This window comes from Pseudoliparis swirei, chromosome 5 (assembly GCF_029220125.1).
Source record: "Pseudoliparis swirei isolate HS2019 ecotype Mariana Trench chromosome 5, NWPU_hadal_v1, whole genome shotgun sequence".
Classification (NCBI taxonomy): domain Eukaryota; kingdom Metazoa; phylum Chordata; class Actinopteri; order Perciformes; family Liparidae; genus Pseudoliparis; species Pseudoliparis swirei.
The window spans coordinates 1,991,426-2,017,313 of NC_079392.1; the positions used below are offsets into that span (position 1 = coordinate 1,991,426).

Here is a 25,888-nt window from a genome sequence, read left to right on the forward strand (position 1 = left end):
TATTACCTGATAACACAGCTGTGTACTGTGGTTTTATTACCTGATAACACAGCTGTGTACTGTGGTTTTATTACCTGATAACACAGCTGTGTACAGTGGTTTTATTACCTGATAACACAGCTGTGTACTGTGGTTTTATTACCTGATAACACAGCTGTGTACAGTGGTTTTATAACCTGATAACACAGCTGTGTACTGTGGTTTTATTACCTGATAACACAGCTATGTACTGTGGTTTTATTACCTGATAACACAGCTGTGTACTGTGGTTTTATTACCTGATAACACAGCTGTGTACAGTGGTTTTATTACCTGATAACACAGCTGTGTACTGTGGTTTTATTCCAGCATTCCTTTCAATTAATTACACTTAAGTTAAACTATGGATAGGCACTATGCAAGGGTGTTGGTGCAGAGAGTCTATACTGCCTGGATAAGGCTGGTTTCTGGGAAGCCTCTCTGATCCAGGAAGTAGACGGACCCGCTCAGCAGCGGGGATGTTTTTATGTGACAGGTGCTCGTTGGATGCAGAGCGCTGAGTGATTTACAGCGTCGTGCCAGGACAGCGTTGATATCATTCGCAGCTCGCCGTGACCTTGACCTTTGTGAGGGGGCGTGTCTTAGTGTTCACTTTTGTAAACCATGTAAACGTGAACCACTTCTTGGATGCACATTGAGAATATTTAATATTTTGTACTCTTTTTTTTACTGCTTTAAAATACAAAAGAATAAAAAATAGTATATCATTGGATGAATGATGTGATACTTAACATATCTATGTGTGACCTCTGGAAAGCGCCCCACGTTCCACCTCTTCTGTTGCCTCGGTTACCACAGTGCTGCTGTGGGACAGGCATTCTCTCCCGGTGGAGTGGCGGAGTGGCGTCCGGGGTTAAACTAGTTATAGCTGCTGCTGCCCTCCTGAAGAACACGTCAGGGGCAACATGAGAGTCGACTGGGTCAAGTGAGAGACGCATGAGGTGTTAACAAGTTGTTTTAACCGTATCCACCTTCAGAGGAACGATCCTTCATTCAGATGGGAGGCCGTGTCATGATGTGACTGTAGCTTCAGTGGAGATGTGTTGGGGTTCCACACAGGAGGCTGTTCATTCAGTCAGCCTTCTATGCATTGTGCTCTTTACTGTTGGAGGCTCGTGTGTGTGCGTTCCTGAGACGCACAACACGGAGAAGCAGCTCCACTCGCGTGTGTCGAGTGGATTGAGTGTCTGTGTGCGTGTGCATGTGGACAATGTGTGGCCTTTGTGAGGCCGAGAGGCGTGACGTTTAAATCTGTCCCATCAGAGAGGGAGAAGCATGTGTGTGTGTGTCTGTGTGTGTGTGTGTCTGTGTGTGTGTGTCTTTCTGCGTTGCTTTTGTGTGTGTGTGTGTGTCTTTCTGCGTTGCTTGTCTGCGTGTGTCTTTCTGCGTTGAGTATGTGTCTTTCTTTGTTAAGTGTGTCTGTGTGTCTTTCTGTCTTGCGTGTGTGTGTATGTGTGTGTCGGGGCAGCAGGGGTACCAGTTTTGGATGCAGGTTTTTGCAGGATATGTTATTGCTCATACACTTTAAAAAGGTAACTCTCTCTCTCTCTCAGATAAGCTGTTTGGAAAGCGGCTGCTGCAGGCCGGGAGACACATCATGTCTCACAAGTCCTGGATGAAAACAGTCCCCACAGAGAACTGTGATGTCCTCATGACGTTTGCAGGTCAAGCACTTACACACACACACACACACACACACACACACACACACACACACACACACACACACACACACACACACACACACACACACACATACACACACACGTTTGCAGGTCAAGCACTTACACACACACACACACACACACACATACACACACACGTTTGTATTTATATACTTATGAGGACTCTATACTTATGAGGACTCTATAGGTGTGAGGACTCTATACTTATGAGGACTCTATACTTGTGAGGACTCTATACTTATGAGGACTCTATACTTATGAGGACTCTATACTTGTGAGGACTCTATACTTGTGAGGACTCTATACTTGTGAGGACTCTATACTTGTGAGGACTCTATACTTGTGAGGACTCTATAGGTGTGAGGACTCTATACTTGTGAGGACTCTATACTTGTGAGGACTCTATACTTGTGAGGACTCTATACTTATGAGGACTCTATACTTGTGAGGACTCTTGTTGACACCCTCACCTAAACCTACAGTGCTATTAATGTATATTTTCATTGTTACCCCCAAATATAAAAAGTAAAACACATGCAGACACATTTGCATTATGCAATTTAACACAATTAATCACCTTTCTATATTGCAACGCTCCAACAGGCACCTGAAGCCCCTCAAAACATACAAAATATGATTCTATCTGATAAATTATAGCTGTTAATTTACTTTCTCACGCTCCAGACAAAGGAAGAAAGCAAATACACTCGTATTCCTTTACATTTCTTCCATTTAAAGAGATATAATACATCTCCACAAACACAAGCACAGAGATACTTTAACATGTGCTCGTCAGGATCATCACAGTTACTACTGATAATAGAGAAGATGATCTGGACTCCTACGTTAATCACTTACCTTCCTATAAGCCATAACCTGGAGGTCAGAGAAGCTGTTTTAGGACTTAGGAAGCGGAGGAGCAGAGTAACGTTCAAGTGTGTGTTAGTTCGAGTCTTCGCCTCCAGCTGCAGCACGAGCCTGTGGGAGTTCTCCCAGCGGCTGCAGATTAATGCGTGGGCCCCGTTTAAAAAATGTATTTTTATATTTTTCATTTCCTGTCACAGACACTACGGATGACCACACGTTGCTATGGCTACTGAACCACATCCGGCTGGGAATCCCCGAGCTCATCATCCAGATACGACATCACAAGCACACGCGAGTCTACGCCTTCTTCGTCACGGCTACGTACGAGAAGTAAGACCGCTAACACATTTATGTGTGATATTATTGAATCTATGGCTTTTAAATTGAGTTATTTCATTATTGATGAATCCGTCTATTCTGAGACAGAATTGCAGGGTTATAATGATATGTTATGCTCATTTGGACATTATCACAGAGATAAAGAAGAACTAGTTTAGTGTCAAATATAACATTCAATGGAAAAAAATATGATAATAACAAGATATAAATTAAGATATTCCTTCATAAGTCCCACAGTGGAAAAATTATATTATATTATTAATATTAATCTACAGAATATTAATGCAAAGAATAGAGAGGTGTCAATAGTTACTTCTTGTATTTATAATTCAGACAATTTAATATATATATATATACATATATATATATATTTTTTTAAAAATATATATATATAAATATATATATATATATATGTATTAATAAATACATATATATATAAATGAATAAATAAATGAATATATATATTCTTGGGGGGCCTAAAATAGGCCTAACGACGGCCCTGGGTGGTCCATCAGAAAGTAAACACATGTCAATGTATTCCTCCAAATGGATTTATATGAATATGTTCAGATTTGTAAAGATATTTTCTTCCGTAAGCCTCAACTCGGTGTTTCTGTTTGAACTATAACTGTGTGAATTAATCCCGAGTCACCCGAGAACAACACAGAAAAAAACTAAAGCAGCAACTTTTATCAACAGAGATGCCAAATGAATAACAGAGAACGTCACTGATTCCTCCAGTACTTTGAGGTTTAGTTATTTCTTAAAGTTATATTCTGTCTGTTCTTTGTAAAAGTGTACCTTTGTTTACTTTATTATATGTAGCTGCAGCTAGCGTAGCCACATTAGCTCGTATCAGTGACTCATCAGTGAGTCCTGGTCCACTGTAGCTGCTCCTCTTCTGGCTGCAGTTTATTTAAAGTTGGGCTAAAGGTCAAGAGCCGGTCACACCGTGTGGATTGCCTTTGCTTTGATTACACAAGACCTGTTGTCTCTTGGTTTGAAACCCTCTCCAGGGGAAAGGGGGGATGAGAGTCATTTAATCTCAGCCATGACTCTATAAACACTGAGCGACACGATGCAGGTGTTCCACATGTCTGGTCCGTTTGTCATAACTCAACACAACCGTTTACCAACGAGTGGAGTAGGAATAGACAGATGGCCTGAAGAAAGACGGATAGAAGCAGAGGAAGGAGGGAATAAGAGAGGAGGAGGAGGAGGAGGAGGAGGAGTGAAGCAGAAAGACAAGGGGAGGTGTACAGCGGCCGGAGGATGGAGAGCATATGAAAGTGCGCCAGTGGAAGACCCCTCTCCTCTCTATCTCTACACACACACACACACACACACACACACATGGTTTTATAATATTCCTATCAACTGAAATGGCATCTCTCCATCTACCTCCTCTTCCATCTCCTCCTCCTCCTGTTCTTCCTGTTCCACTTCCTCCTCTTCCTTCTCTTACTCTTCCTCCTCCTCAACCTCCTCTCCCCCTCCTCCTCTTGCTCCTCTTCCTCCTCTCTCCTCCTCCTCCTCTCCCTCCTCTCCCCCTCCTCTCTCTCTTCCTCCTCTCCCTCCTCTTACTCCTCTCTCAGCTCCTCCTCTTCTTCTACTGCATGGCGTTCTCTTTCTGCTGAGTTTCCACATCAGGCCTGATGGATATTTGCTAAATTAGCATAAACCTGACGTGAGGCTCTTTCCCCTCGCAGCATTCTGCTCCTTCACAGGGTCACAGCGCTCTGTCCTCGCTCCCTTTGGGGCCGCGTCCCAACATGAAGACTCCTTTTGTTTGGAGAGACGTGGAAAGGGCGACACAGTTTCAGAGAAAGAAGGAAATTAGAAAAGGGGAAGTCTTATCCGAATCCATGTCCGTGATTGGCTCACATGGCTGAACAGCTGGATGAATAGATTCGCCCATTCCTCCTCTCACACACGGAGCTTTACTGTGAAGCTGCTGCACACTGAGCAGGATGCAGCTGCAGCAGCTCACACCTCACGCTCCTGTCATCCATCACGGGGCTGATGGGCACCGAGCTGCTCCTCCAATGAGCTGAAGGATGTGACCCGCCTCAGCTGCACCGCTACATTTTATACACAATATATTTATATATACATATATATATAAATATAAATATATATATATATAAATATATATTTATATATATATATAAATATATTTATTTATATTATTTCATAGATATATATACAAAATATATATTTATAGATTACATATATATTTTTTAAATATATATATTCATATATATATATATTTATATATATATATAAAGATGTAAATATATATATATATATATGCGTATGTACATGTGACGGCGATGAGCGGTGGAGGGTGCAGAGGGCGTGGTTTCGCATTATTACTGCAATTTCAGCAGAAAGCTGCTGGGAAGGATAAAAGGGGAGGAGTAGCTGAAGGGATAAAGGAGGAGGAGAGGGAGGAGGAGGAGATGAAGAAAAAACACAAATGGAGGATGAAAGGAGACGAAGAGGAAGGAGGATGAGAGGAGACAAGGAGGAAGGTGGATGAGAGGAGACAGGGAGGAAGGAGGATGAGAGGAGACATTGAGGAAGGAGGATGAGAGGAGACAGGGAGGAAGGAGGATGAGAGGAGACAGGGAGGAAGGAGGATGAGAGGAGACAGGGAGGAAGGAGGATGAGAGGAGACAGGGAGGAAGGACTGATGGGAAATGAGACGATGAGGTGAACGCATTAAAGGAGAGATCGGATGACTTGAAGGACACTCCTTGTCTGCTATGTCCTTGTTTACTGGACTCTGTCCTTGTTTACTGGACTCTGCTTACATACATTTTCACTTTCACTTTTTTTACGAGAAAACATTTTAATATCTTGATTAATAAAAAGCTTAATCCCTGACCCGGAGTGTTATGAACTCATGTGAACATGGATCAGGACATGACTGGATGGCTTTGGGTACCAGAGTCAGAGAACAGGCCGCACACCGTCGGCCATGTTCCCCGGTGGTCATCATCTCCTCTCCTTACTGTCGTCCTCCAGTCTGCTGCGAGGCGCCGAGGAGATAGGACTGAGGAAAGGAGTCAAGCCCGAGTTCGGCGGAGGAACGAGGAACTTCTCCTGCGAGGAGGATTACATCTACGAGAACATCGAGAGCGAGCTGTGCTTCTTTACTTCGCAGGTCGGTGTCGAAAACACACACACACACAGAGGTATATGTATGAATGTACTATTGACTCCTCCCCCTCCTTCTCTCATTGGCTGCAGGAGAGGCAGAGCATCATCAAGTTCTGGCTGGACAACCTCCGGGCCAAACACGGGGAGGTGCTTCACAACATCAACTTCCTGGAGGGACAGCCCATCAGTGAGTTCTTTTATTTTATTATATATTCTGAAACATATGTGGAACTTTTATAAACAACACCTCAGTTGGTTTGGTATTTTATTTTTTGCACATAAAATAAAATAAAAAATAAAATAAAACAGGGCAAAATTATACATATATATTTATATAAATATATATATATATATATATATATAATATAATTTAAAATAAAATAAAACAGGGCAAAATGATACATATACATACAGTATATATATATATATTTGCATATATATGGATAATTTTGCCGTGTTTTATTTTAAATTTTATTTTATGTGAAAAAAATAAAATACCAATATATATATATATGTATACATATAGACCGAAAAATATATATATATACATATATAAATATATATATTACAAAATATATAGATATAAATATATATATATATATATATTTATATTTTTAACGACCACTCAAAGCTTCGTACAATGAGCCAGCATTCACCCCTTCATTCACTACCAGCTGCCCCCGGCTCCGCAGGAGTCGATACACATTCACATCTGTAACTTCCTGTTGGCTCTGCTCCTCCTCTGCAGTCCCGGAGCTGAGCGCCCGGGGCGTGATCCAGCAGGTGTTCCCCCTCCACGAGCAGAGGATCCTGGGCCAGCTGATGAAGTCCTGGGTCCAGGCCGTCTGTGAGAAGCAGCCTCTAGGTCAGCGGGACGCCGCTCTCCTGGTTCTGCGTGACAGCCTCTGGCATCAGAGCGGTGACATCATCATCATCCTTCTCCGTGTTCTCGTGTTTCCAGACGATATCTGCGACTACTTTGGCGTGAAGATCGCCATGTACTTCGCCTGGCTGGGCTTCTACACCACCTCCATGCTGTACCCCGCCGTCATCGGCTTCGTGCTGTGGATGCTCACCGAGTCGGATCAGGTGAGGAGAGGCGGCGCCACGGCGTGGAGCGCCTTGAAGAATCATCTTCATCCTCCTCCTCCTCCTCCCACCCCCCCCCCCCCCCGGTGTGTGTGTGTGTGTGTGTTGCAGACGAGCCGGGACATCTGCTGCGTGGTGTTCGCCCTGTTCAACGTGGTGTGGGCCACGCTGTTCCTGGAGCGCTGGAAGAGGAGAGGAGCCGAGCTGGCCTTCAAGTGGGGGACGCTGGACACGCCCCCCGAGGCCCTGGAGGAGCCCCGCCCCCAGTTCAGGGTGAGAGGGACTCCTCTTCTTCCTCTTCTTCTCCTCCTCCTTCTTCTTCTTCTTCTTCTCCTCCTTCTTCTTCTCCTCCTCCTCCTTCTTCTTCTTCTTCTTCTTCTTCTTCTTCTTCTTCTTCTTCTTCTTCTTCTTCTGCCTCCTCTCCTTCTTCTTCTTCTTATGCTGCCCCCTCTACTTCTTCTTCTCCTTCTCCTCCTCTTTCGGGCCCTGTTCATACTCTCTCTCCCCCCCCTGTAGGGGGTGAAGCGCTGCAGCCCCATCACGGGCTGTGAGGAGTTCCACTACCCTCCGTGGCGGCGGCGTGTGTTCCGCTGGCTCGTCAGCCTCCCCGTCTGCATCCTGTGTCTCTGCTTCGTCTTCCTCGTGATGCTCGTCTGCTTCGAGCTGCAGGTCGGTCGCCGGCAGCGCCGAGGGTCACACGTGTTTTACTACGAGCCAGACGCACCAGAGGGAGTTCGTGCTCTCTGCTTAAAACCTGGTTGATGAGCGTGAGGAAGCTCCTCCCCCTTCAGAGTGTATTCATGAAGCTGTGACTGTCGCTGCAGGAGTTCGTGATGGGGATCAAGGAGATGCCTCGGCTCGCTCGCTTCATCCCCAAAATCATGCTGGCCATCACTGTGACTGCGTGTGACGAGGTGTACCGCAAGATCGCCTGCTGGCTCAACGACATGGGTGAGAGTCGGACCCACCAACATCGGCATGAATAAGATCATAAAATTATATATATATATATATATTTATATTATATATTGTAAACTTTAGTTTTAATTTTACCAAGTCAGATTTCCAGATTCATCAAGTTCTGCATAAATAAGATGATACAAATGATTCTTTCAGACATCTTTAGTAATCTCTTGTAAACTTTAATTAGAGATTAGTTTTAATTTTACCAATTTAAAAAAAGGCTCTTTATTAAAAGGTTAATACCATATTTTATTATTTTATTATTTATTAATTAAATATTATATTAATATTTATATTATTTATTATTATACATTTTTTTTACATGTATTGTTATAATATTTATAGTTATTTTTAATATTTTAACATTTATTATTATAATATTTATATTATTTATAATTATTATTTTTATTATTTTTACATTTGTTTTTATTATTTTTCTTCACAGAAAACTATAGACTCCAGAGTGCCTATGAGAAAAATCTCATCATCAAAATGGTTCTTGTAAGTGACTTTTTAATATATATTTAACATAATATCTGAACTACCTGCTTTATGAAACACTTCTTAACGACACCTGTCCGTTTCTCTCTACAGTTTCAGTTTGTAAATTCTTATCTCAGCCTTTTTTACATCGGATTCTACCTCAAAGACATGGAGCGCCTGAAGGAGGTAAGAATGCCTCAGCTCCCATGATGCACCTCTCTCCTCTCCTCCCACCCTGAAACGCTTTGCTCTCCCTCTGCTCTCCGTGCACTGACCTCCACAAACCCTCCGTAATGTCCCGTGCATCCGCTGCCTGAGAGGTCAAAGGTCACTGCGACCCGATCGCGACGTGGACATGCACTACCAACCCGCCGTGTGTAGTTGTATTTTTTTAATAAAGCCATTAAACGCTCGTCAGCTTTGTGACGCTGTGTGCGTACGTGAAATGGACGAACACGTACTCACCTCCTGGTTTTGAATTTCTAGTGATAATTCTGAAGAATTGTGTTTTTTTCGATTGATTGGTGGAACCTGTTCTATGTTGACCGTCCAGCCTCCTCCTCCGGTTCTCATGTCCTCTCCTCTGTCCTCTCTCTTCTCCATCCCCCCATGTCCTCTCTCTTCTCCACCACCCCCCCCCCCCCCCGTCAGATGCTGGCCACGCTGCTCATCATCCGCCAGTTCCTCCAGAACGTGAAGGAGGTGCTGCAGCCGTACCTGTACGAGCGCCACAAGCTGGGCGAGCTGTCTCTGCGGGCGCTGTGGGAGCTGCTGCTGGCCGTGCTGCTGAAGTACGGCCGGCTGGCGGCCGGCAGGGCGCAGGCCGCGGCCGGCGACCGGGCCACGCCGGGCCCCGGGTTGGGCCCGCTGGACCGAAGGTCAGACGCCCAGAATCTAAACTCTAAAGGATGACATGATTAGAATGCAGTGAGAGAACAGTTAGCAGGGGCGCCGATGGGCCTTTAGAGGAGCTTCACTACACAGAACCATGGAGGGGCCATGTGGAACCAAATATGGTTCTTCAGAGTGATGCCGGAGAAGAACCATTTCTGGTTCCACAAAGAACCTTTCAAACCAGGGTTCTCTAAAGAACCGTTTCCTTAAAGAGTTCTTTAAAGAATCTATAAAGGTGTCTCAAAGAACCTAACCCTAACCTATAAAGGTGCTTCCAAGAACCTTCAAAAAATGGTTCTTTAAGGAACCATTTCTGGTTCCACAAAGAACCTTTCAAACCAGGGTTCGTTAAAGAACCATTTCCTTAAAGAGTTCTTCAAAGAACCTATAAAGGTGTCTCAAAGAACCGAACCCTAACCTATAAAGGTGCTTCGAAGAACCTTCAAAAAATGTTTCTTTAAGGAACCATTTCTGGTTCCACAAAGTGAGAGAACAGTTGGCTTAGTCGGACTGAAATCGAATTATCCGTTTCATGTAAACACCTTAGTCGGACTATGTGCGGTCCGACTTCGATCCGATTAACACCCCTGGATAGCTCGGTCCGATCCAGTTGATAATTCGACTCTCGCGGCATGTAACGGTGAATTCGATTCGGAACTGGACTTTGCGTCTTTGCGCATGCTCGAGATCCCGCCGCCCTTCTCCCTCCCTCCCATGTCGTGACCCGGAAGTCGAAAGAGACGATAAATTAAATTCTCCGTGTACCTTCGGCGACGGCGTCTTCTCTCCGTTATCAACTCAGCCAATAGCGCCATTTGCATTCGCTGTACTCCTATGAACACCATGGAAGAATAGTAGAGGGATGTAGCTTCGCCTCGCTCTCTGTTCGCCATCTTTCTCAAAATGTTGTTGTTGGTGGTGGTGAAGAGGTCAAGCGGAAATGGCTGTATCACCACGAGTTGTAATGAAAACAGCGCCGCCTATCGTATCGGATATGACATGCTTTCAAAGGCCAATGATTCGAATTACTCACTGCCATGTTGGGATAACAGCTGATCCCCCAAAAGATAGCATAGTCCGACTAAAGCAAGATTCAAATTATACCATCATGTAAACGCACTGATTGGTTCTCATTGGCTCTAATTGGTTCTCATTGGTTCTCATTGGCTCTAATTGGTTCTCATTGGTTCTCATTGGTTCTCATTGGCTCTCATTGGCTCTAATTGGTTCTCATTGGTTCTCATTGGCTCTCATTGGTTCTCATTGGTTCTCATTGGCTCTAATTGGTTCTCATTGGTTCTCATTGGCTCTCATTGGATCTCATTGGCTCTCATTGGTTCTCATTGGCTCTCATTGGATCTCATTGGTTTTCATTGGCTCTCATTGGTTCTCATTGGTTCTCATTGGTTCTCATTGGTTCCGTCGTTCTGTTTCCTCTCAGGGAGAAGTGTCTGAACGGAGGATGCGGGGCGCCGGACGAGGAGGAAGGAGGCGAGAAGGACGAAGCCGACAGCGGCAGGTTCAGTGAAGGAGAGACGGAGGAGGAGAGTCTGATCGACTGCGGCTTGAAGCTCAGGAAAGTCAGCTTCATCGAGAAGGTACAATAACGGTTCTTTAGACGGCTTTGAGGTTCTACGAAGAACCATTACCTTCCGGAGAACCATTTGGAAAATGGTGCCTTAAAGAACCAATTTTGTTACGGTTCTTTGAGACACCTTTATAGGTTCCTTGGGGAACTATTTAAGGAAATGGTTCCACAAAGAACCCTGGTTTGAAAGGTTCTTTGTGGAACCAGAAATGGTTCTTCTATGGCATCACTCTGAAGAACCATTTTGGAAATGGTGCCTTAAAGGACCATTTGTTGAAGGTTCTTTAAGGCACCATTATAGGTTCTTTGAAGAACTCTTTAAGGAAATGGTTCTTTAAAGAAGCCGTGATTGAAAGGTTCTTTGAGGAACCAGAAATGGTTCTTCTAAGACATCACTCTGAAGAACCATGTTTGGTTCCAGATGAACCTCCATGGTTCTGTGAGCCGTCTGGTGAATAAATGTATGAAGTGTTACTTTGATTATTTGATATTTTAAGACGTGTTCAGTGCAAATCTAGTAACAACTGTTTGTATTTGCATTAACAGTGGTGTGTGTTGTTGTTGTTGTTGTTGTTGTTGTGAAGGTGGACAGAAGGCCAGTGGGCAGCGGGGCGGCCATCGACACCAGCTTCCTGGATGACGGCAGCCCCACGATGATGGAGAAGGGAATGGACCCCGCCTCCGTGTTCGAGATGTGTGACGACGACGACGACAACGGCATCCACGACGTGAAGGAGGCGGGCGCAGGGGGCGGAGCTACGGCCGCGGCGGAGGCCATTCATGGCGCCGGCGCTGTTGCCGGCGCCGCCCCGATGCATTCTGGGTCAGAGAGCGTCGCATCACTGAGACACAGAAGAAGAGGAAAGAGCACCGAGAGACCGGAGCCCAAGACCAAGAGGGAATCGTGGATCGACCCCCCGGAGGAGAAGGAGAGTACTGCGCTCACTCAGGCGGAGATGGAGAGCTGCATGCAGACCTACGCTGTAAGGAGGACTGCACTCAGGGGTCTAACCCCCCTCTCTAACCCTCCTCAGAGGTCTAACCCCCCTCTCTGCCCCCCCCCCCCTCAGAGGTCTAACCCTCCTCCCCTCAGAGGTCTAACCCCCCTCTCTGCCCCCCCAGGACACCTTCCAGGACTACCAGGAGATGTTCGTGCAGTTCGGCTACGTGGTCCTGTTCTCCTCGGCCTTCCCTCTGGCCGCCATGTGCGCCCTCGTCAACAACATCATCGAGATCCGCAGCGACGCCTTCAAGCTGTGCAGCGGCCTGCAGCGGCCGCTGGGCCTGCGGGTGGAGAGCATCGGCCAGTGGCAGGTCAGAGGTCACGGTGGACCGTCAGTGTGGAGGCTCTTCTTCTTCTTCTTCTTCTTCTTTAATTCCTTCTTATTCCTCCTCCTCTTCTTCTTTAACTTCTTCTTTCACTTCTTCTTATTCTTCTTTTACTTCTTCTTTAACTTCTTATTCTTCTCCTTCTTTTTCTCATCCTTTTTCTTCTTCTTCTTCTTCTTTGTCTTGTTTTTTGTCTTCCTCCTCTTCCTCCTCCTCCTCCTCTAAACACATGAGATACACATGGTTAATATAGAATATTTACTCTTTCCAAAGATGAACAAACAATAACAGTGAGAATAGTAATTTTACTCTTCGCGGTCATGAAGAAGACTCTCACTTTAAACTCTCCTTCCTCCCTCAGACGGCGATGGAGGCCATGGGCCTGATCGCCATCGTGGTGAACTGCTACCTGATTGGTCAGTGCGGTCAGCTGCAGCGACTCTTCCCGTGGCTCAGCCCCGAGATGGCCATCATCTCCATCGTCATCCTCGAGGTAGAGCGACGCCACTTCCAGTCTTCAGAACACGGTTCTTTAAAGCCTCATATCTGGTTCCACAAAGAACCTTCCAAACCAGGGTTCTTTAGAGAACCATTTCCTTAAAGAGTTCTTCAAAGAACCTATAATGGGGCCTTAAAGAACCTTCAACAAATGGTTCTTTAAGGCACTGTTTCCAAAATGGTTCTCCAGCAGGTGATGGTTCTTTGTAGAACCACCAAGCCTTTTAAAGAACCATTTAAGAACCATTACTGTGTGTACCAATGTTTCCATTTCTCCTGCAGCACTTTGCCATCCTCCTGAAGTACATGATCCACGTGGCGATCCCCGACATCCCGACGTGGGTCCGAGAGGAGATCACTAAACTGGACTATCAGCGCAGGGAGGCCTTCAAGGTTTGAACAACATGTGGAGAGGAAGTTCAGAACTTATTCAACACGACCTCATCGTGTGCAGAGGGCCTAGTGGTGAGACCCTAGTAGTGAGACCTTAGTGGTGAGACCCTAGTGGTGAGACCTTAGTGGTGAGACCTTAGTGGTGAGACCTTAGTGGTGAGACCTTAGTGGTGAGACACTAGTGATGAGACCCTAGTGGTGAGACCTTAGTGGTGAGACTCTAGTGGTGAGACCTTAGTGGTGAGACCTTAGTGGTGAGACCCTAGTGATGAGACTGACCCCAGTGGTGAGACCTTAGTGGTGAGACCTAGTGGTGAGACCCAGTGGTGAGACCCAGTGGTGAGACCCAGTGGTGAGACCTTAGTGGTGAGACCTTAGTGGTGAGACCCAGTGGTGAGACCTTAGTGGTGAGACCCCAGTGGTGAGACCTTAGTGGTGAGACCCTAGTGGTGAGACCTGGTGGTGAGACCCTAGTGGTGAGACCTTAGTGGTGAGACCCAGTGGTGAGACCCTGGTGGTGAGACCTTAGTGGTGAGACCTAGTGGTGAGACCTGTGAGACCAGTGGTGAGACCTTAGTGGTGAGACCCTTGGTGGTGCAGGACAGTGGTGAGACCCCAGTGGTGAGACCTAGTGGTGAAGTGGTGAGACCCTTAGTGGTGAGACCTTGTGGTGAGACCCTGGTGGTGAGACCTTAGTGGTGAGACCTTAGTGGTGAGACCCTAGTGGTGAGACCCTAGTGGTGAGACCTTAGTGGTGAGACCTTAGTGGTGAGACCTTAGTGGTGAGACCCTAGTGGTGAGACCCTAGTGGTGAGACCCTAGTGGTGAGACCCTAGTGGTGAGACCTTAGTGGTGAGACCTTAGTGGTGAGACCCTAGTGGTGAGACCTTAGTGGTGAGACCTTAGTGGTGAGACCTTAGTGGTGAGACCCTAGTGGTGAGACCCTAGTGAGACCTCAGTGGTGAGACCTTAGTGTGGTGAGAGGTGAGACCTTAGTGGTGAGACCTTAGTCGTGAGACCCTAGTAGTGAGACCTTAGTGGTGAGACCTTAGTGGTGAGACCCTAGTGGTGAGACCATAGTGGTGAGACCTTAGTCGTGAGACCCTAGTAGTGAGACCTTAGTAGTGAGACCTTAGTGGTGAGACCCTAGTGGTGAGACCGTGAGACCTTAGTGGTGAGACCCTAGTGGTGAGACCTTAGTGGTGAGACCCTAGTGATGAGACCTTAGTGATGAGACCTTAGTGGTGAGACCTTAGTGGTGAGACCCTAGTAGTGAGACCTTAGTGGTGAGACCTTAGTGGTGAGACCCTAGTGGTGAGACCTTAGTGGTGAGACCTTAGTGGTGAGACCCTAGTGGTGAGACCCTAGTAGTGAGACCTTAGTAGTGAGACCTTAGTGGTGAGACCCTAGTGGTGAGACCCTAGTGGTGAGACCCAGTGGTGAGACCTTGAGACCCTAGTGGTGAGACCTTAGTGGTGAGACCTTAGTGTGGTGAGACCCTAGTGGTGAGACCTTAGTGGACCTTGTGGTGAGACCCGAGACCCTAGTGGTGAGAGTGAGGATAGTGGTGAGACCCGGTGAGACCTTAGTGGTGAGACCGTGGTGAGACCCTAGTGGTGAGACCTTAGTGGTGAGACCTTAGTGGTGAGACCTTAGTGGTGAGACCGTGAGACCAGTGGTGAGACCTCAGTGGTGAGACCTTAGTGGTGAGACCCCAGTGGTGAGACCTTAGTGTCGAGACCCTAGTGGTGAGACCCTAGTGAGTGAGACCTTAGTGGTGAGACCTTGAGTGGTGAGACCTGTGATGAGACCCAGTGATGAGACCTTAGTGGTGAGACCTTAGTGGTGAGACCCTAGTGGTGAGTGAGACCCTAGTGGTGAGACCCTAGTGATGAGACCCTAGTGGTGAGACCCTAGTGGTGAGACCTTAGTGGTGAGACCTTAGTGGTGAGACCTTAGTGGTGAGACCCTAGTGATGAGACCTTAGTGGTGAGACCTTAGTGGTGAGACCTTAGTGGTGAGACCCTAGTGGTGAGACCTTAGTGGTGAGACCTTAGTGGTGAGACCTTAGTGGTGAGACCTTAGTGGTGAGACCCTAGTGGTGAGACCCTAGTGGTGAGACCCGTGGTGAGACCTTAGTGGTGAGACCTTAGTAGTGAGACCTTAGTGGTGAGACCTTAGTGGTGAGACCTTAGTAGTGAGACCTTAGTAGTGAGACCCTAGTGATGAGACCTTAGTGGTGAGACCTTAGTGGTGAGACCCTAGTGGTGAGAACTTAGTGGTGAGATGGTGAGACCTTAGTGGTGAGACCCTAGTGGTGAGACCTTAGTGGTGAGACCCTAGTGGTGAGACCTTAGTGGTGAGACCTTAGTGGTGAGACCTTAGTGGTGAGACCCTAGTAGTGAGACCTTAGTGGTGAGACCCTAGTGGTGAGACCTTAGTGGTGAGACCGTGGTGAGACCCCAGTGGTGAGACCTTGGTGGTGAGACCCTAGTGGTGAGACCCTGGTGGTGAGTGGTGAGACCTTAGTGGTGAGACCTTAGTGGTGAGACCTTAGTAGTGAGACCTTAGTGGTGAGACCTTAGTGGTGAGACCTTAGTCGTGAGACCCTAGTAGTGAGACCGAGACCTAGTGGTGAGACGGTGAGACCTTAGTGGTGAGAGTGAGACCTTAGTGGTGAGACCCTGGTGGTGAGACCCCAGTGGTGAGACCTCAGTGGTGAGACCCCAGTGGTGAGACCCAGTGGGTGAGACCCTAGTGGTGAGACCTTAGTGAGACCCTGGTGGTGAGACCTTAGTGGTGAGACCTAGTGGTTGGTGAGACCCCAGTGGTGAGACCCAGTGGTGAGAGACCTAGTGGTGAGACCCTAGTGGTGAGACCCTAGTGGTGAGACCTAGTGGTGAGACCTTAGTGGTGATGTGGTGAGACCTTAGTGGTGAGACCTTAGTGGTGAGACCAGTGGTGAGACCTTAGTGGTGAGACCTTAGTGGTGAGACCCAGTGGTGAGACCCTAGTGGTGAGACCTTAGTGGTGAGACCCTTAGTGGTGAGACCCAGTGGTGAGACCTTAGTGGTGAGACCCTAGTGGTGAGACCCTAGTGGTGAGACCTTAGTGGTGAGACCTTAGTGGTGAGACCCTTGGTGAGACCTTAGTGGTGAGGACCCTAGTGGTGAGACCCCAGTGGTGAGACCCTAGTGGTGAGACCTTAGTGGTGAGACCCTAGTGGTGAGACCCTTAGTGGTGAGACCCGTGGTGAGACCTTAGTGGTGAGACCCTAGTGATGAGACCTTAGTGGTGAGACCTTAGTGGTGAGAAGTGGTGAGACCTAGTGGTGAGACCTTAGTGGTGAGATGGTGAGACCCTGGTGGTGAGACCTTAGTGGTGAGACCCTAGTGGTGAGACCCTTGGTGGTGAGACCTTAGTGGTGAGACCCCTAGTGGTGAGACCTTAGTGGTGAGACCCTAGTGGTGAGGACCTTAGGTGGTGAGACCCCAGTGGTGAGACCAGTGGTGAGAACCCAGTGGTGAGGACCCCAGTGGTGAGGACCTTAGTGGTGAGGACCTAGTGGTGAGACCCTAGTGGTGAGGACCCAGTGGGTGAGACCTAGTGGTGAGACCCCAGTGGTGAGGACCCAGTGGTGAGACCCCAGTATTGAGACCCAGTGGTGAGACCCCAGGGTGAGGACCCAGTGGTGAGACCCCAGTGGGTGAGACCTTATAGAGACCTTAGTGGTGAGGACCTTATATGAGACCCAGTGGGTGAGAATCTCAGTAAGTAGGACTCAGTGAGACCCTAGCACAGACCCCAGGTGAGAACCCCAGTGGTGAGGACCTTAGTGGTGAGACCTCAGTGGTGAGACCCCGAGTGGTGAGACCCCAGTGGTGAGACTCAGTGGTGAGACCCTAGTGGTGAGACTCAGTGAGACCTTAGTGGTGAGACCCCAGTGATGGTGACCCTGTGGTGAGACCTTAGTGGTGAGACCCTAGTGATGAGACCCTAGTGGTGAGACCTTAGTGGTGAGACCCTAGTGGTGAGACCTTAGTGGTGAGACCTTAGTGGTGAGACCCTAGTGGTGAGACCTTAGTGGTGAGACCCTAGTGGTGAGACCTGGTGGTGAGACCCAGGTGAGACCTGGTGAGACCCTAGTGATGAGACCTTAGTGGTGAGACCTTAGTGGTGAGACCCTAGTGGTGAGACCCTAGTGGTGAGACCTTAGTGGTGAGACCTTAGTGGTGAGACCCTAGTGGTGAGACCTTAGTGGTGAGACCCTAGTGGTGAGACCTTAGTGGTGAGACCTTAGTGGTGAGACCCTAGTGGTGAGACCTTAGTGGTGAGACCTTAGTGGTGAGACCCTAGTGGTGAGACCCTAGTGGTGAGACCTTAGTGGTGAGACCTTAGTGGTGAGACCTTAGTGGTGAGACCCTAGTGGTGAGACCCTAGTGGTGAGACCTTAGTGGTGAGACCTTAGTGGTGAGACCCTAGTGGTGAGACCTTAGTGGTGAGACCCTAGTGGTGAGACCTTAGTGGTGAGACCTTAGTGGTGAGACCTTAGTGGTGAGACCCTAGTGGTGAGACCTTAGTGGTGAGACCCTAGTGGTGAGACCCTAGTGGTGAGACCCTAGTGGTGAGACCTTAGTGGTGAGACCCTAGTGGTGAGACCCTAGTGGTGAGACCCTAGTGGTGAGACCTTAGTGGTGAGACCCTAGTGGTGAGACCTTAGTGGTGAGACCCTAGTGGTGAGACCCTAGTGGTGAGACCCTAGTGGTGAGACCTTAGTGGTGAGACCTTAGTGGTGAGACCCTAGTGGTGAGACCTTAGTGGTGAGACCTTAGTGGTGAGACCTTAGTGGTGAGACCCTAGTGATGAGACCCTAGTGGTGAGACCTTAGTGGTGAGACCTTAGTGGTGAGACCTTAGTGGTGAGACCCTAGTGATGAGACCTTAGTGGTGAGACCTTAGTGGTGAGAACCTAGTGGTGAGATCCTAGTGGTGAGACCTTAGTGGTGAGACCTTAGTGGTGAGACCCTAGTGGTGAGACCTTAGTGGTGAGACCTTAGTGGTGAGACCCTAGTGGTGAGACCCTAGTGGTGAGACCTTAGTGGTGAGACCCTAGTGGTGAGACCTTAGTGGTGAGACCTTAGTGGTGAGACCCTAGTGGTGAGACCCCAGTGGTGAGACCTTAGTGGTGAGACCCTAGTGATGAGACCCTAGTGGTGAGACCTAGTGGTGAGACCCCAGTGGTGAGACCTAGTGGTGAGACCTTGAGTGGTGAGACCCTAGTGGTGAGACCCTAGTGATCAGAGTCTAGTGGTGAGACCCTAGTGGTGAGACCTTAGTGGTGAGACCTTAGTGGTGAGACCTTAGTGGTGAGACCCTAGTGGTGAGACCTTAGTGGTGAGACCCTAGTGGTGAGACCTTAGTGGTGAGACCCTAGTGGTGAGACCCTAGTGGTGAGACCTTAGTGGTGAGACCCTAGTGGTGAGACCCTAGTGGTGAGACCCTAGTGGTGAGACCTTAGTGGTGAGACCCTAGTGGTGAGACCTTAGGAGTGAGACCCTAGTGGTGAGACCCTAGTGGTGAGACCCTAGTGGTGAGACCCTAGTGATGAGACCCTAGTGGTGAGACTCTAGTGGTGAGACCTTAGGAGTGAGACCCTAGTGGTGAGACCCTAGTGGTGAGACCTTAGTGGTGAGACCCTAGTGGTGAGACCCTAGTGGTGAGACCCTAGTGGTGAGACCCTAGTGGTGAGACCTTAGTGGTGAGACCTTAGTGGTGAGACCTGAGCAGGACGTAGAGAAGGGCCTCTTCTGCTGCAGTGCCCCCTGCAGTGGGGATGCACTGCAGCATTGTAACGCCGTGCTGGGTTGCTGATTCGACTAAATGCATCGTGGGAATGTTCCTCCCTCCCTCTGCAGAAGCACGAGCGGCAGGCGCAGCAGCACTACCAGCAGCTGCAGAGGAGGAAGAGGGAGGAGGAGGAGCGGCAGCGGCAGGCGGAGCACATGGCGCGCAGGGAGAGGGAGCGGGACGACGGCAAGGCCGACGCCTCCGGGGACCACCACCACGAGAAGGGCCACGGCGGGAAATCACGTTCTGGAGGAGGAGGAGGAGGAGGAGGAGGAGGAGGAGGGGGGGGCGGGTCAGACAAACCCAAGAGGCCCAGCTCCCTGATGGCCGCCAACAACGTGATGAAGCTGAAGCAGATCATCCCGCTGCAGAGTAAGTTCTCGTCGAGCGGCGCCCGCTCCCCTCAGTCCCCCACCGAGCCCAAGCTGCCCGGCTTCCTGAGCTTCAAGTTCCTCAAGTCACCCGAGAACAAGAAGGAGGGCGCCGCGGCGTCCGGGGCCGCCGCCGCCGCTAACGCCACGGCGACGGCATCGTCGTCCGGCGCCGGCTCTCAGGAGCGCTCGCAGTCGCCCAGCAAAGCCTTCAACCCCGGGAAGCTGTTTAACTTTGGGAAGTCCGACGGCGGCCCGTGCGTGAACGGGACGTCGGACAGGCAGCCGTCCAAGGCCGACCTGAACGGCGTTCCGGATGAGATCCCCTCGCCCGGGGGGGAGGGGTCACAGAACGGACACGCGGCGGACTCCTCGGACCCGGCCGGCTCTAAAGTCTAACAGGAACAAACGAACACGAGAAGAAGAAGACGTGATGTGTTTACTGTGAGGAGAGGCCTGGCCTGACCTCTGTGACCTCACAGGCTCCACGTAGAAGAAGAGAGAGGAGATGGAACTGACGAGAGGCGGCGGTTGTTTTGGGGAACCTTTTGGCTGCGAGACACACACACACAAAAAAAAACTGGCTTTACAAGAAAGACATAAGCCGTCTCATCATGACACACACACACACAAACACACACACACACACACACACACACCAATCCTTCCTTGTCTGCAATACATAGAGGAATGCATGAGCTGCGTTTCTGATATTTTTAAGCCTTTAAAGCACACGGCTGTGTTTCTTGATTTCTTCTCGTCATAAATTGCGGGTAAAAGTTAAAAAAGCTTCAAGGCTTTACGAGAGGATCACACGTGAAGTCAAGAGATCATCCGATGTCATTTCAAACTGTGAGGAATCTCTTTGGGCCCTCCACTTCTCGATTGAAGTGGGAGAAAAAATATAGGAAAAAGCAATATGGATCGGTTTGAATTCCTCCCTTAATAACACGCATCCCTGATGAATCACCAGCTTTATTCTCAAAGCAGACGAGACGTCTGACCTTTGAACTCTTCTTCCCGGGGAACGTAGCAGATGTCGCTCCAAAAATGAAGTAAGTCGAGCTTTCAAGAGTCGAGCTTTTGTGAACAAGTATTTCTTCCAAGAGGAAGAGAGACAACAAAGCAAAGAATAAAAAATAAACAAAAGCAGAAGTTGATTGAATTTGAAGGCTGCAGTTAAGAGTTAAAAGAGTTGAAGGAGTCTAAGGAGTCTAAGGAGTCTAAGGAGTGACCTTTGCACTGACCTCTGACGCCCTGAGAGGACCAGCAGCAGCCGGCCTCAGACATTATGCAACAGCTGTGTTCTCCTTCCATCTCCTCTCCTCTCACAGTTCCTCTCCTCTCCTCTCCCGGGTTCCTCTCCTCTCATGGTTCCTCTCCTCTCATTGTTCATCTCCTCTCCTCTCATGGTTCCTCTCCTCTCCTCTCACGGTTCCTCTCCTCTCCTCTCATGGTTCCTCTCCTCTCCTCTCATTGTTCCTCTCCTCTCCTCTCATGGTTCCTCTCCTCTCCTCTCATGGTTCCTCTCCTCTCCTCTCACAGTTCCTCTCCTCTCATGGTTCCTCTTCTCTCCTCTCATTGTTCATCTCCTCTCCTCTCATTGTTCATCTCCTCTCCTCTCATTGTTCTCTCCTCTCCTCTCATGGTTCCTCTCCTCTCCTCTCATGGTTCCTCTCCTCTCCTCTCATGGTTCCTCTCCTCTCCTCTCCCGGGTTCCTCTCCTCTCCTCTCATGGTTCCTCTCCTCTCCTCTCATTGTTCCTCTCCTCTCCTCTCACGGTTCCTCTCCTCTCATGGTTCCTCTCCTCTCCTCTCATTGTTCATCTCCTCTCCTCTCATTGTTCCTCTCTCTCCTCTCATGGTTCCTCTCCTCTCCTCTCATTGTTCATCTCCTCTCCTCTCATTGTTCATCTCTCTCCTCTCCTCCCGGGTTCCTCTCCTCTCCTCTCATGGTTCCTCTCCTCTCCTCTCATTGTTCATCTCCTCTCCTCTCATGGTTCCTCTCCTCTCCTCTCATGGTTCCTCTTCTCTCCTCTCATGGTTCCTCTTCTCTCCTCTCATTGTTCCTCTCCTCTCCTCTCATGGTTCCTCTCTCTCTCTCATTGTTCCTCTCCTCTCCTCTCATTGTTCATCTCCTCCTCTCATGGTTCCTCTCCTCTCCTCTCATGGTTCCTCTCCTCTCCTCTCATTGTTCCTCTCCTCCTCTCCTCTCCTCTCATGGTTCATCTCCTCTCCTCTCATTGTTCCTCTCCTCTCCTCTCATGGTTCCTCTCCTCTCCTCTCATTGTTCCTCTCCTCTCCTCTCATGGTTCCTCTCCTCTCCCGGGTTCCTCTCTCCTCTCATTGTTCCTCTCCTCCTCTCATGGTTCCTCTCCTCTCTCTCTCCTCCCATGGTTCCTCTCCTCTCCTCTCATGGTTCCTCTCCTCTCCTCTCATTGTTCATCTCCTCTCCTCTCATTGTTCCTCTCCCTCCTCATGGTTCCTCTCCTCTCCTCTCACGGTTCCTTTCCTCTCATGGTTCCTCTCCTCTCCTCTCATGGTTCCTCTCCTCTCCTCTCACGGTTCCTCTCCTCTCATGGTTCCTCTCCTCTCCTCTCACGGTTCCTCTCCTCTCATGGTTCCTCTCCTCTCCTCTCATTGTTCCTCTCCTCTCCTCTCATGGTTCCTCTCCTCTCCTCTCCCGGGTTCCTCTCCTCTCCTCTCATGGTTCCTCTCCTCTCCTCTCATTGTTCATCTCCTCTCCTCTCATTGTTCATCTCCTCTCCTCTCCCGGGTTCCTCTCCTCTCCTCTCATTGTTCCTCTCCTCTCCTCTCATGGTTCCTCTCCTCTCCTCTCATTGTTCCTCTCCTCTCCTCTCACAGTTCCTCTCCTCTCATGGTTCCTCTTCTCTCCTCTCATTGTTCATCTCCTCTCCTCTCATTGTTCATCTCCTCTCCTCTCACGGTTCCTCTCCTCTCATGGTTCCTCTTCTCTCCTCTCATGGTTCCTCTTCTCTCCTCTCATTGTTCCTCTCCTCTCCTCTCATGGTTCCTCTCCTCTCATGGTTCCTCTTCTCTCCTCTCATTGTTCATCTCCTCTCCTCTCATTGTTCATCTCCTCTCCTCTCCCGGGTTCCTCTCCTCTCCTCTCATGGTTCCTCTCCTCTCCTCTCATTGTTCATCTCCTCTCCTCTCATTGTTCCTCTCCTCTCCTCTCACGGTTCCTCTCCTCTCCTCTCATTGTTCATCTCCTCTCCTCTCATTGTTCATCTCCTCTCCTCTCATTGTTCATCTCCTCTCCTCTCCCGGGTTCCTCTCCTCTCCTCTCATGGTTCCTCTTCTCTCCTCTCATTGTTCATCTCCTCTCCTCTCACGGGTTCCTCTCCTCTCCTCTCATGGTTCCTCTCCTCTCCTCTCACGGTTCCTCTCCTCTCATGGTTCCTCTCCTCTCATGGTTCCTCTCCTCTCATGGTTCCTCTTCTCTCCTCTCATTGTTCCTCTCCTCTCCTCTCATGGTTCCTCTTCTCTCCTCTCATTGTTCATCTCCTCTCCTCTCATTGTTCATCTCCTCTCCTCTCCCGGGTTCCTCTCCTCTCCTCTCATGGTTCCTCTCCTCTCATGGTTCCTCTTCTCTCCTCTCATTGTTCCTCTCCTCTCCTCTCATGGTTCCTCTCCTCTCATGGTTCCTCTTCTCTCCTCTCATGGTTCCTCTTCTCTCCTCTCATTGTTCCTCTCCTCTCCTCTCATGGTTCCTCTCCTCTCCTCTCATGGTTCATCTCCTCTCCTCTCATTGTTCCTCTCCTCTCCTCTCATTGTTCCTCTCCTCTCCTCTCACGGTTCCTCTCCTCTCCTCTCATTGTTCATCTCCTCTCCTCTCATTGTTCATCTCCTCTCCTCTCATGGTTCCTCTCCTCTCCTCTCCCGGGTTCCTCTCCTCTCCTCTCATGGTTCCTCTCCTCTCCTCTCATTGTTCATCTCCTCTCCTCTCATTGTTCATCTCCTCTCCTCTCACGGTTCCTCTCCTCTCCTCTCATGGTTCCTCTCCTCTCCTCTCATTGTTCATCTCCTCTCCTCTCATTGTTCCTCTCCTCTCCTCTCCCGGGTTCCTCTCCTCTCCTCTCATGGTTCCTCTCCTCTCCTCTCATTGTTCCTCTTCTCTCCTCTCATTGTTCATCTCCTCTCCTCTCATTGTTCATCTCCTCTCCTCTCATTGTTCCTCTCCTCTCCTCTCACGGTTCCTCTCTCCTCTCATTGTCCATCTCCTCTCCTCTCATTGTTCATCTCCTCTCCTCTCATGGTTCCTCTCCTCTCCTCTCCCGGGTTCCTCTCCTCTCCTCTCATGGTTCCTCTCCTCTCCTCTCATTGTTCATCTCCTCTCCTCTCACGGTTCCTCTCCTCTCCTCTCATTGTTACTCTCCTCTCCTCTCATGGTTCCTCTCCTCTCCTCTCATGGTTCCTCTCCTCTCCTCTCATTGTTCATCTCCTCTCCTCTCATGGTTCCTCTCCTCTCCTCTCATTGTTCCTCTCCTCTCCTCTCATTGTTCCTCTCCTCTCCTCTCATTGTTCCTCTCCTCTCCTCTCATTGTTCATCTCCTCTCCTCTCATTGTTCATCTCCTCTCCTCTCATTGTTCCTCTCCTCTCCCGGGTTCCTCTCCTCTCCTCTCATTGTTCATCTCCTCTCCTCTCATGGTTCATCTCCTCTCCTCTCATTGTTCATCTCCTCTCCTCTCACGGTTCCTCTCCTCTCCTCTCATGGTTCCTCTCCTCTCCTCTCATGGTTCCTCTCCTCTCATTGTTCATCTCCTCTCCTCTCATGGTTCCTCTCCTCTCCTCTCATGGTTCCTCTCCTCTCCTCTCATTGTTCCTCTCCTCTCCTCTCATTGTTCATCTCCTCTCCTCTCATGGTTCCTCTCCTCTCCTCTCATTGTTCATCTCCTCTCCTCTCATTGTTCCTCTCCTCTCCTCTCACGGTTCCTCTCCTCTCCTCTCATGGTTCCTCTCCTCTCCTCTCACGGTTCCTCTCCTCTCCTCTCACGGTTCCTCTTCTCTCCTCTCACGGTTCCTCTCCTCTCCTCTCACGGTTCCTCTCCTCTCCTCTCACGGTTCCTCTCCTCTCCTCTCCCGGGTTCCTCTCCTCTCATTGTTCATCTCCTCTCCTCTCACGGGTTCCTCTCCTCTCCTCTCATGGTTCCTCTCCTCTCCTCTCACGGTTCCTCTCCTCTCCTCTCCCGGGTTCCTCTCCTCTCATTGTTCATCTCCTCTCCTCTCATGGTTCCTCTCCTCTCATTGTTCCTCTCCTCTCCTCTCCTGGGTTCCTCTCCTCTAATTGTTCATCTCCTCTCCTCTCACGGTTCCTTTCCTCTCCTCTCCCGGGTTCCTCTCCTCCTCGGCGCTCCCTAACACACTGACACATCTCTTGTCCTTTAACAATGGCCGCTCTCCATTCGCTGCATTATTATCTTTATCTGATGATGGTGAATTACCTTTTTTCATTTTATTTTTAACCAAAGTGGTACTTTTGGGGTTATCCTGTTCCCCAACATGTCTGTGTATGTTGTGTTGATCTACAACATGAACATGTATGTTATTCTGCGAGCTCTCCAGCAGGTGGCGCCAGTTGTTGTTGACCCATCACACCAGTGTGTCGTCATCGGTGTGCTGCGGGGCGTCCGGTTGCAGTGTAGGGACGCTTTGAAAGGGACGCGATGGTGACGTCATCGTTAGATAAGACCATCTCACTGTCGGTGGAGACACATTAACTATGCATTCACTTCACGTTTGGAAAGGATGATGCAATAACACTGAGTTATTGGAGCCCCCCCCCCCCCCCACACACTCTATGCATCTCAGCTGCCATCTGTCTCATAGTTAGTGTGAGGACTCCCCCCCCCCTCACCTCATCCATCCCCCTGTGTTTATGGAAGCCGTCTCCTCGTGAGGACGTTGGACTTTAAACTTCAGAGTGACTGAAGTTGAGTCTCGTGCCGAAAGAAAACTCCAGCGTGTTGCTCCTGTCGGGTGAAAGAAGACGTGACGGACATTTGAAGCAATAAGAAGTCGAGCGACTCCATCGGGTCGGCCACCGCGTCACGGCTGAGATGTTCTGTTTTACTTCTGGAAAACATTCGTCTATTATTAATGAGACGAGAGGAACGTCTTGTCTACAGGTTGAGTATCACTGGAGAGACAGAGAGAGAGAGAGAGAGACAGAGAGGGAGGGAGACAGACAGCTAGAGGGACAGACAGCTAGAGGGACAGACAGCTAGAGAGACAGACAGCTAGAGGGAGAGACAGACAGCTAGTGACAGAAAGAGGGAGGGAGAGAGACGGACAGGCAGAAGGAGAGAGAGATGGAGA

General features: G+C 49.1%; 1 protein-coding gene across 2 annotated transcripts in view; it reads left to right on the forward strand.

The window, feature by feature from the left end:
* The window catches only part of ano8b (anoctamin 8b), a 37,343-nt gene extending 16,417 nt beyond the window's left edge, over positions 1–20,926 (forward strand). For both annotated transcript variants that reach the window (XM_056414707.1, XM_056414708.1), the window contains exons 2-19: positions 1,593–1,703; positions 2,789–2,921; positions 5,961–6,099; positions 6,186–6,282; positions 6,844–6,960; positions 7,057–7,184; positions 7,296–7,457; positions 7,701–7,853; positions 8,009–8,135; positions 8,593–8,648; positions 8,742–8,816; positions 9,282–9,508; positions 10,966–11,122; positions 11,697–12,095; positions 12,235–12,426; positions 12,803–12,934; positions 13,222–13,332; positions 19,247–20,926. In XM_056414707.1, coding sequence (XP_056270682.1) covers positions 1,593–1,703; positions 2,789–2,921; positions 5,961–6,099; positions 6,186–6,282; positions 6,844–6,960; positions 7,057–7,184; positions 7,296–7,457; positions 7,701–7,853; positions 8,009–8,135; positions 8,593–8,648; positions 8,742–8,816; positions 9,282–9,508; positions 10,966–11,122; positions 11,697–12,095; positions 12,235–12,426; positions 12,803–12,934; positions 13,222–13,332; positions 19,247–19,948 — 3,218 coding nt within the window. In that variant the 3' untranslated portion in view covers positions 19,949–20,926. The remainder of the gene's footprint in view (positions 1–1,592; positions 1,704–2,788; positions 2,922–5,960; positions 6,100–6,185; positions 6,283–6,843; positions 6,961–7,056; positions 7,185–7,295; positions 7,458–7,700; positions 7,854–8,008; positions 8,136–8,592; positions 8,649–8,741; positions 8,817–9,281; positions 9,509–10,965; positions 11,123–11,696; positions 12,096–12,234; positions 12,427–12,802; positions 12,935–13,221; positions 13,333–19,246) is intronic.
* The last annotated feature ends 4,962 nt before the right edge of the window (positions 20,927–25,888 follow it).